The following is a 12,058-nucleotide window of genomic DNA, read 5'->3' as shown; positions in this document are numbered from 1 at the left end:
AAAAATTCGTGATATTGTATTGTATAGTGCGTGATATTGTTTTATGGACTCATGGACTCAAATATATAGGTGGACTCACCGGATCTTGCCTCACCATAATGAGGAATTTGGTGAGACCGGCCGCCTCGCCATAATGAGGTGCCTCACCGGATCCGCCTCTATATATATATATATATATATATATATATATATATATATATATATATATATATATATATATATATATATATATATAAGAGAGTTTTTTCGAGCGATCTGAGAGCGTCCACATCATCAAAAATTAATTTAGGAAAGTATCATAAATAAAAATTTTTGATGTAAAAAATAAAGTGGAGAATGTTTTAATTATTATAATATATATATTTCTTAAATTATATTCAAGTGATATTCCCAATTTTTATATCAAACTTTTACATTTCACTTGGCAAAAAAGTATCGTTAAAAAAAATTATTAAAATAATATAATTAGCTTCGTGGTAAAAAATGTTATCATTAGGGTATAGATTTCATATTATTTGCACATATTAAAACTTCTTAGTATGTAAAATTGTGTAATTTTTAGTATGTTTTGTCCCACATTGGAAAATAACGTAGCTGTGGTGAATATACTACATATAGTAGAATTGTCCCACATCGAAAGATTAGTATAAGGTGATGTGATCCTATGATTATAAATAGGAGGCATATTTGGAACTTATGTATCCACCCAAAATTTTTTGAGTCTCATAAATATTGTTTTAAAGAGCTCTTAAGATTTTCTATCATTATCTTCGATATGATATAAAAAATAAATTTGAAATCGTTGGGAACTACCCGAGAAAGAGTTAAGAACATGAACAATAAAATAAAAAAAATACTTCCTCCATTCAACTCCACTCTACCACTTTCTTTTTTCACGTTTGCCAACGCGTGTTTTACGCGCTAAATATCGTTAGCTACGTATTTGCAAAAATTATAAAAGTTAGATATTTTTAATGTACTCGTAAAGACGAATCAAACAAGATCACACATGAATATATTTCCACTTCCGTATCGAGAGAAAATCGAAATTAAATACACAATTGTGAATAGTGTAGAAAAGAGAAATAGGTAGAGTGGAGTTGAATAGAGGAAGTACAAAACTAAAGGTTTTACTAATGGTAGTCTCGTGACACGGTACAAAACTAAAGATTTTACTAATAGTTGTCTTCTGAATGCAGTAATAGAGCGTTAATGAGTCGTTATATGTACGATGTAGAGATCCCTATCTAATGATCCAGACTAAATGGTTTTACCTTCAAAGAAAAATAATATGTATACAATAGTGGGTTTTTTAAGAAAATACATGTACTTATTGGTATGTTATATCTTTCGCATTGAAAAATAATGTAGGCATGATGAACATACTACGTCTAAATAATTAAATTATGTAGCTCACATCGAAAGAATAGTATACGGTATGGTGATTCTATAAATATAAATAGGAGGCATCCTTGAAATTTAGGTATTAACCCAAAAATTTTTGATATAAAGGATATATACTTTTTAGTATGTTATATGTCCCACATTGAAAAATAATGTAGGTGTGGTGAATATATTATGTATAAATAATAGAACTGTCTCATGTATATACATTTTCTATATTTTAATAAAGTGATGTTTATAATTTTGATATAAAAACTTTATATTTCATTTGACAAAAAAGTATCGTATGAAAATTATATAATTAGATTGTGACAAAAAAAATGCTATCATTAGAGTGTAGATTGTATTGTATTTTCTCATTATTAAATCGGGTTGATGTCAAAGTAGGTGAGAAAAAAAATGGTGTACTTAGTATGTTATTTTTCCTACATTGAAAAGTATTGTAAATGTGGTGAATATACTATGTATAAATATTAGAATTGTCCCACATCGGAAGATTACCATAAGGCAGGCTGATCTTATGATTATAAATAGAAGTCATAATCCAAAATCTTTTGATTCTCTTAAGTATTGTCAGAGAGAGCTCTTAAAAGAGTTTGTATTACTGTCTCTACAATAATGATTTCTAACCTAAGTTAATCTTTGAAAAATCTTTTAGTTATTATAATATATACTCTGTACTTCCTATTTTATATTCAAGTGATGTTTCTAATTTTTATGTAAAAACTTTCACATTTCATTTGGCAAAATAATGTCGGTAAAGAAATTATGAAAATAATATTATTAGATTCATGGTAAGAAATGCTATCATTAGAGTATATATAGATTTCATATAATTTGCACATATTAAAGATGGTGTATTTCATAGTATATTATATGTCCCACATTGAAAAATAATATAAGTGTGACAAATATACTATTTATAAAAAATAGAACTTTTCCACATCGAAATATAGCATAAGGTGGGTGATTCTATGATTATAAATAGGAGACATCCTTGGAACTTGGGCATCAACCCAAAATCTATCTTTTGAGTCTCTTAAGTATTGTCTTGGAGAGCTCTTAAAAGTTTATATCATTATATTTTTTACCTATAGATTTTATATGTCCCATATTGAAAAATAATGTAGGTGTGGAAAATATACTACATTTAAATAATATAATTAGAATTGTGTTAAAAAAAATTCTATCATTAGAATATAGGTTCATATCATTTGCACATATTTTAATTATGATAAAAAAGTAGAAAACAAACATATGAATATTAATAGATAATATAGTATTTGCTCATCATTAAATCGGGTTGGATGTCGAATTAGGTTCAAAAAATATGCTGTACTTTTAAATATGTTATTCGTCTCACATTGAAAAATAATGTAGGTGGGATAAATATATACTACGTATAAATAGTTGAATTGTTCCACATCAGAAGATTATCATAAGGTAGGGTAATCCCATGATTATAAATAGGATTTATCCTTGGAACTTAGGTATCACCCCAACTATATTGAATCTCTCAAAGTATACTTATTATATAAGAGACTTTAAACATAATCTTGAATTAAATATTCAATTTTTAAAGTTGTAACATTTTTTTAGGTGGGAGAAAGAACGATATATAAAATGGTCAAAATATTATAACGGAAAATTTTCATGGTACCCTCGAATTTTGATAGATTACACATAATACCCCTAATTTTAAGTTTCTACATATAATACCCTTGTGTTTATTTTTTTTTCATAACGTCGTTACTGCTATGAGTAATTAGATGAGTAATTGAGCATGCCATGCTATTTGTGTTTTGTTATTTAGGTATTAAATGTTAATTTATTAAATAAAATATGGATTTAGGAATTAGATGATGAAGTGTTTGTGTAATAGATAACAAAAGAAAAAGGCGTCACAAGTCATATGAGTAATGGTGTTATGACGGAAGTTGTCAAATTGTATTTTGGGAAAGAAAAAGGTGAACACAGGGGTACCATTTGTATAAACATAAAATTAGGGGTACCATGTGTAATCTATCAAAGTTCAAGGTTACCATGAGAAATTTCCAATATTATAATGATATAATTAAATAAATTTCCATTTAAAAGAGAGAGATATCCGTACCAATAAAACAATAAAGGGGGTATTATTTTTTAATTGTTATTTTATTGTCACGCCATCAAACTTAGCGTCCATTTAACAACCTTTACATTAGAGAGTACCATGGGCAAAAAAAATGGAACCTCAAGGGTACCATAGACAGATTCTTAAAAGCAGGGGTAACATGGAAAATCTGACAAAATTAAGGGGTACCACGGAAAATTTTCGTATCTCAATTATGATAAAAGAAAAAAAATTGAAGAAAAATAACGTACAAATATTAATGGAGAGTACTTGATCATATTATTAAATTTAAATATAACTATTAGATATAATGAGTAGCAATTGTTCGTATTCGGTATTCGGGATCTGGTTGGATGTCGAACTAAGTGGGAAAAAGATGGTGTAATTCTGAGTATGTTATTTGTCCCACATTGAAAAACAATGCAGGTTTGATGAATATATACTACGTATAAATAGTAGAATTGACCCACATCAGAAAAATAATCCAAGTTTGATGAATATATTACTTATAAATAGTAGAATTGTTCCACATCGAAAGATTAGTATAAGGGGGGTGATTATATGATTATAAATAAGAATTAACCCGCATATATATTATTCTTTTATTTTTTTTGAAAGAGATATTTTAATAATATGTAAACAAATCATTAGACATAGAATGTAAACATTAAACCCTTATAACGTGTTTTTTGCTTTATAAATAAGTTAACACAAAAACTCCAGAGAGACGGTCTCTCAATAGCGTTATTGAGAGACCTCTCACATGATGAGGTGAGGGACCCACTGAATTTCTTTTTTACCCTATTATGTCTCCCACTAAATTAGTGGGAGACGGTCTCTCATGAGACCTACTGGTAAGTTAATTACCTCGTTGCAACGCACGGACATTCAAACTAGTATTTAGTAAATCATAGTTTGATATAATTTTTTTATTAAAATATTTTAATTAAAAGATTATAGATTAGAGTTTAGTAAAAAAAAATATAAGTTGATAAAAAGATTAATTTTAATGAAATAAATTATTATAATTATTAGTTACCTTACTTTTAGTTAATGTATATATAATTGTTATTAGTTACCTTATTTAGAAAGATCCTTTTTGAAGAGAAAAATTGTGAGAATGCCTATTCATTTAGTAAATAGGGGATTGCGGTTTCAAAAAGTTTCTGCCACCTTGTTTTTATTATGGTGGGAAAGTATAAAATATCATTTTATTTTACATGATACTGTTTTTAAATTAAAAATAGTTTTAGAAAGATTTTAAAATTTATATAAGCCATATTCCGCCTCACCCTTAATACAGTAGTGTAATTAGGCCTGCCAAAATAGACCTGACTCGAAGTGTCACCCGAGACCCGAAATTGATCCAAGCTAAGCGCTGGAATGTGACCCAGAACCCGAAAATGACCCGAGCTTTCTTGACCCGCAACAGACCCGACCTAAAACCATCTGACCCCAAACTAACCAATCCGAAAAATTATCCGACGAAACATAATTTTAATTGACCCCAAAAATGCTTGAAATGACTTTTTCTCTCTTAATCATTGACCCGAACCAACATAACCCGACTCGCTTGACCTGATAACTGAAACAGGCCCAACCAACAAACCGGAAATGACCCGACCCAGCCTAACTCAAATACGTGACAAACCCGAGATGACCCCATTTGAACTTACCCAACCCAAACCCGACTTAATTAAGGCGTTTGCGAGGTCTATTTGTGACCCACCGTAGCACCTCAAAGTTGAAAATATAGCAAGTTGGTTTGGTTGATTTTTCCCGAAATGAAAGCTGCTGCTGTTCATCCGTAGAATAGTCTTGTTCTCAGTTTATTATGCAAACTTATACTTCCTCCGTTTCATTGAATTGTTTACGTTTGCTTTTTGGGCACTATTCATAAGTGAGGAGAATCTTTAATACAATTTCTAATGTATAACATAAAAGATAGTCATGTGAGATCTTCTTTAAATCGTCTTACCGAGTGCATTATGAAAATCAAATTTTTATAATTTTTAATGATATGTAACTAAAGATATTTAAAAAAAACACGTACGACGATACACGCATATAAAGAAACGTAAACTATCATATGGAACAGAGGAAGTATAGTACTACTCCCTAAGTAGCAAACAAAATGATACTCACCAAGTCACCATATGCTTGAGGCAATCAAGCCGCTACAGCACTCAATTTTGTAAGTAACTTTCTCCTTCTTTTTCCATAATTTTCCTTCATCACTTCTCATCACCTCTACCTCTAATTCATTTGTTTTTAAAAATTACATAATTACTCAATTTTGAAATGACCGGAGCTTTCTACCTTATCAAAGCTTTTACATGAATTTTCTTTGTTGTGTTGGATGTTAGCCCACAGAAATGAATGCTGCTGCTGTTCCTCCGTAGGGTAGCCTCTAATTCATTTCTTATATTGACAATTGTTATTTTTATATGCTAACACTTCAACTGTAGTTTAGTGACAGTATTTTAGTGCAATTTGTTTTCTTTTCAATCTAATGGCATTGTTGGTATCCTAAAAAAAACATGTGATGGGTTTTTGCTTCGACTTTGGATTATACCTAGTATGAGGCAAATTTCCGTCAAATCCTTTTTGGGATTAGGGTCTAATTCTACATTGCTGCTGAAACAATAAAACTGCACTCTGATGATTAAGGGGACTTGGTGGCTTCTTGCTTGCAAGTTAAGTTGCAACTTTCAATAGTTCTAACTTGAAAATCTCACAGGGCACAGATGATGGAACTTCGTTCGAGCTTCAAGGTTTTGTATCTTGTGGCGATTATATACACTAGTATTGGTGGATTAAATTGTCAAATTTCGACAGCATTAAGATTCAACAAACATGGGGAGTTTAAGATTCTCCAAGTGGCCGATATGCATTATGCTAATGGCCAAAAAACCCCATGCGAGAATGTGTTGCCCACTCAGATTAAAGGATGCTCCGATCTTAATACTACTGTTTTCATCAAGCGAATGATCAAAGCAGAGAACCCTGATTTTATTGTCTTTACAGGTACTCTTTTTTATCCTTCTGCCGTTGATTTTTTTTTTTTTTTTTTTTTTTTGATAGAGTTACCCCTTATAGCAATACTAAGATGGAACTCCCTTGTATCTCATTTGTTTTCTCTGTGGTCCTCATCGAAATTCAGTTTTCCCAGGCCGTGTTTTTTGTAGAGAATTGTGTTAGTGTGCTTTACTGGAGTAAACACTTTTTGATGCTCTAACTGAAACCTCGCTACAGACCTTTTTTTGGCATATGTATTGCAGATATGTAACATATGCTATGTAGATGTACCTGGACCGCTGACTGTGATTATCATGTATTTTTATACTTTCTATTGGAGCAGGACACTCTCCAGTCTTCACCATGAAAATTCACCTACAGATCTCACTAACAAGTGTTTTTTCATTTCGACAGGTGACAACATATTTGGATCGGATGCAACTGATGCAGGAAAATCAATGGATGCGGCTTTTGCTCCGGCTGTAGAGTCCCACATCCCTTGGGCTGCTGTCCTTGGCAACCATGACCAGGAGTCAACACTTTCGAGGGAAGGAGTCATGAAATATATAGTCCGTATGAACAATACCTTATCTAAGTTAAATCCTGCTGGTGTACTGAAAATCGCGGGATTTGGAAACTACAACCTGGAGGTGGCTGGAGTTCATGGTTCGCCTTTTCAGAACAACTCAATTCTGAATCTTTATTTTCTTGATAGTGGAGACTACTCAAAGGTCCCCTTCATCTCTGGATATGACTGGATCAAATCCTCGCAAAAATCATGGTTTCTACGTACATCGACGGCTTTGAAGGTATGATTAATCTTTTTCAAACTGTGAATCTGCAAATAGCTAGTCACTAATGAGAGGTCTCGTATGGGTGACTAACCGAAATCCTTCTGTACTCCTCAATTGATTTTGGAGTTTCTGGATTCTCTCACATGTAGGAGGTCTCTTATACGCTTTTGGACAAGAACTCCAGGAGGTTTAAGACCTTATATACCGACAGAAAAAAGTGTTCGAATCGGAAATGATGATTCATCTTAGCCAACCCAAATAAATTTGGGAACAATTCTTTGATGCTTATTGGCTTTGGCAGTTTGCAACTACGGGATAATGTATTTGAACCAGAAAAATTGACATGATAGGAAAATAGCTTTGTAAAATTGATTTGACGTTATATATCTCTATTGCAGAGTTCCTACAATGCTCCAGGTCTTGTCTATTTCCACATTCCATTGCCTGAATTTGCACGTTTCTCCAAATCCAAAATAACAGGTGTCAAACAAGAGGGTATCTCTTCGCCTTCTATAAACTCGGGCTTTTTCAATAGCCTAGTTAAAGCAGGGGATGTGAGGGCTGTGTTTGTAGGCCATGATCACATAAATGACTTCTGTGGTCTAAGAAAGCATATACATCTTTGTTATGCCGGTGGTTTTGGATACCATGCCTACGGTAAGGCTGGCTGGTCAAGGAGGGCCAGGGTTGTAAGCGTGAAGTTGGAAAAGGTGGCCAAAGGAGTATGGGGACCCGTCAAGAGTATCCAAACGTGGAAGCGTCTTGATGATGCGCACCTTACTACCATTGATGCTCAGGTCCTTTGGAGCAAAAGAACTGCTGGTAAGCTAGTCCAAGCTGCATGACAATGTTTTTGTGAACAATGGTTCATATTTATGCAGATTATATGCTCTAAATTGATATTTTAAATCTTTCATATCATATTTTTTCACGTGGGTGATTGAACTGTGATAGAAACGGGTTAGTCGGATTGTGCAACATGATTTTTTTTTTTTTTTTTTTTTTTTTTTTTTTATCTTGTTATGAAACAGAAAACATAGGAATACCCTGACCTGAACAGGCCATTGGATTTCGCCTCATAATTCATGTGGTAGAGCTGCAGATATATCATATATGCCGTCCTGCAGTTAACACAATTTTTTGATATTGTGGTGAATCCTAGTGAAGCATTAGAGTCACCACTATGATTTTATAATTCATGCATCATGTTGGAATTTTGGCAACGGAAGTATTGTGAGCCCGATATTCTCAACATGGATAATTTTATTTATATGTTGGATGTGTTTATATTACATGATATTTGAGGGAGACGGTATTGGTGAAACCTATTAGCTCCATGTTTGGAGCCATGGTTACACACTACTAATGATCTCAACTCCCATATTTATAGTAATGTAAGGGAGTATTCTAGAATACAATCCTTACTATTTTGTTCTATAATTTTCTAGAGCATTCTTACATAACTTATTATGTTACATTTCTAGATAATGTTAAATCCTAGATTTTTCTAGATTAATATTTTAACACTCCCCCTTAATCTTGAAAAATCTTGGATCGTATTTGAAGCTTATGTGATATCATCTTCGATTGTCTTGAATTCTTTGTTCTCGAAACTTTGTTATATGCTCCCCCATAAGCTTAAGTTTTCCGAACTTGGACAATCATTTGTTGCATTGCCTTCTCTTTTGAAAAAACGTCATATGACATATGCTCCTGGCTTATTTTTATATGCTCCTCCCTTCTTTGCTTCCATTTGTTTGCTTGATACAATTTTTCTTGAACTTGATATATTTTGGATTCTTGGTTGGACTTGTCTTGATTGTTTCCCTTTTTTTTCTTGAATTTCTTGTAGGGTTGACATTTTTTTGTCACCCTTGTTTGATTTGGGTTAGCCCCATGTGCTACCCTCCCTTGTTTAATTTTGGGTAGCCTCGTGTGCTACCCTCCCTGGTTTAATTTCGGGTTAGCCTCGTGTGCTACCCTTCCTGGTTTAATTTCGGGTTAGCCTCGTGTGCTACCCTCCCTGGTTTAATTTCGGGTTAGCCTCGTGTGCTACCCTCCTCGGATTAGCTCTTTTGCTATCCAAATTTCGTGGTAACCTTTTTTTTTGTTACCCTTGTCGGGTCAGTTTTCCTTTTTTTTTACTTCCCGGATTTCGGGTTAACATTTTTGTTTTTGCTACCCTATTGCTTTGAATAAAATGTTCCGGCTCATGTCCGTCAATAATTTCACTCGGACGTTTTTGCCCTTTTTTTATGTGTTGGGAAGAGTATTGTTTGATGAGTCGGAAGCAAATAAGTTTTTTTTTTTTGTGTGTGATATTTTTTTTTGATGGATCGGAGGAGGTAGGATCGTAATATCATCGCCCAGATTTGATAACCATGGGCTCTGATACCATGTTGGAATTTTGGCAACGGAAGTATTGTGAGCCCGATATTCTCAACATGGATAATTTTATTTATATGTTGAATGTGTTTATATTACATGATATTTGAGGGAGACGGTATTGGTGAAACCTATTAGCTCCATGTTTGGAGCCATGGTTACACACTACTAATGATCTCAACTCCCATATTTATAGTAATGTAAGGGAGTATTCTAGAATACAATCCTTACTATTTTGTTCTATAATTTTCTAGAGCATTCTTACCTAACTTATTATGTTACATTTCTAGATAATGTTAAATCCTAGATTTTTCTAGATTAATATTTTAACACATCAACCTCCTTCAGACGTTTGCGAGTTACAACCTGATTAAGCAGCAATGCTTAATAAGAGAACTGCAACTCAAAAATTGGAGATTACATACAGATTCAGATTATACTCATGAGTCATGAATATTAACAGGTCGTGAGTCGTGAATCATGATATTCACTTGATATAAATACTGAAATTGGATATATAGGATGATATTTTAGGCCGACTGTGGTTGAAACTCTTAACTGTTGCTAATTAAGTCTTACGGGTACTGATCCATAAGTCGGCCTTTTATATTTACTATTGAGGATAATTTATGCTCCTTACAATTTTGCGCAGGCCCTATCGAAAGTTTAACACAGCCAAACAGCCCTGTATAGGGTAAGATTACTTCCCCGAAGTTTACAACCAGCTACTGAAGTACTAATTGGTCTATGTATCAATAAAGGGCTCCTTTATGGTAATATTTACACTGAGCTTGTCTTTCCAAAAGAGTGTGGACTTTTGGTTGTTGGATTCAGTGTCTGGTAATTGGTAGATGATGGAATGTAATGCAAAAACTGTAACAAGGAGCTATTAGATAAATGCTTCTGTAGTCTTTTCCTATTGTAATATCCAAATAGCTATGTTGATAAAACAGACGTATGGTTATACCATGACAATATTTGAACATATCTTTTCTTTCTGTAGGATGAGTAAAATCGTATATCTGATACGTTTTTTGAAAACTGTATTGGATATACAGTTTTACATGTCAAAGACCTGATACAGGTTAATTGTACATATACAGTGGGTACTCGAAAAACAGTATATACAATTCGGTTTGTAGTTTTGTGCTAGTACATATACCGCATGAAATACTTTCGTGTGCCCACATGACCTGGCCACGATTTCCTTGCTCCACTGTCTCATAAGGTGGCTAAGCAACTCCTGGTGGATAAGGATGGAAAATACTGGGGGTAAAGGTTAAAAGTATGGCTGAAATGGCAGAATGAAGCTGCTGAAAGGAGGTAGAGGGTCCGTAGCCAGCCGCACAAGAGGTAGAAGATACACCACAAAAGTTTTTAGAGAGAGAACATGATAGAGAGAGAGAGAGTGATTTAGGGTTCATCTTTTCTTAATAGCAATAGCTAGACAAAGGAAAAATTTCCCTAAATCTAGTAGATTAATTAGAGTAATAGCAAATAATAATACTAAAAACACAAAAACTCAATCAAATAGTAGTAATAAATCATCTAATAATAATAATTTTGGTTCGCGATATCGAGTAATTTCAATTTCTAAGCACGATAAAGAGAATGATGTTGGTCAAACTCAGGAACCGGCATCTCTTCTTCGTCCCTACAATATGAATGAGGTTATGGAGTCCATTCTGGAGGAAGAGTCTGATGAGGACTGGGAGGAAGTATCGAGGAGGGACAAGTCACCGGGTTCTGATTCACCGACTTCATCTAGGGTAAGTGGTCTTCAACTCACTGATTCTGATGTTAAGGATGAGTTAGAATACTGGTCGACGACTGTCTTCTGTTATGTCTTGGGGGCTAATCCTCCATGGAAGGTAATAGATGGGTTTGTGAAACGAATTTGGACTGAGGTTGATAAAATTGCGTTTCATTCCAATGGGATATTCATAGTTAGATTCAAAACTGAAGCAATGAAACTTAGGGTTTAGCGGGGCCAATCTTCTTTGATAACAAACCAGTAGTTGTCAAGGAATGGACTCCGTCGGCTAAGCTGGTCAGGGAGGCTGTGGATGTAGTTCCCATTTGGATTAGGTTTTATGGATTACCTTTAAAGTTTTGGGGGAATGCTCTTAAGAAGATTGCCAACCTTGTAGGAGTCCCGATTAGATGTGATAGTAATACTCAGTTGAAGACATTTTTAGGCTATGCCCGAGTAATGGTTGAAGTAACAGTTGGGGCGGACCTACCTGATGTTGTGGAATTTCAGGATGAGTTGGGTAACCATCATAGACAAATTGTTCACTATGAATGGAAGCCTACCATATGCACTGAGTGTAAGATTATGGGG

At 33.7% G+C, this 12,058-nt stretch overlaps 1 protein-coding gene across 2 annotated transcripts; it reads left to right on the top strand.

Moving 5' to 3' along the window:
• The first annotated feature begins 5,617 nt into the window (after window positions 1-5,617).
• On the top strand, window positions 5,618-10,699 carry LOC141611854 (putative inactive purple acid phosphatase 29). 2 transcript variants are annotated; one of them, XM_074430504.1, is made up of 5 exons: window positions 5,618-5,711; window positions 6,258-6,544; window positions 6,950-7,344; window positions 7,728-8,151; window positions 10,367-10,699. In XM_074430504.1, exons 1-5 carry the CDS (start codon window positions 5,674-5,676, stop codon window positions 10,405-10,407), a joined length of 1,185 nt encoding a protein of 394 aa, XP_074286605.1. In that variant the 5' UTR covers window positions 5,618-5,673; the 3' UTR covers window positions 10,408-10,699. The 2 variants fall into 2 exon arrangements, with proteins under 2 accessions (XP_074286605.1, XP_074286604.1); XM_074430503.1 differs by having other exon boundaries at window positions 5,694-5,920.
• Window positions 10,700-12,058: the final 1,359 nt, after the last annotated feature.

This window comes from Silene latifolia, chromosome 11 (genome assembly GCF_048544455.1).
Source record: "Silene latifolia isolate original U9 population chromosome 11, ASM4854445v1, whole genome shotgun sequence".
NCBI classification, from domain to species: Eukaryota; Viridiplantae; Streptophyta; class Magnoliopsida; order Caryophyllales; family Caryophyllaceae; genus Silene; species Silene latifolia.
The sequence above is the reverse complement of the archived record's forward strand: the minus strand, read 5'-3'. Positions and strand labels throughout refer to the sequence as shown.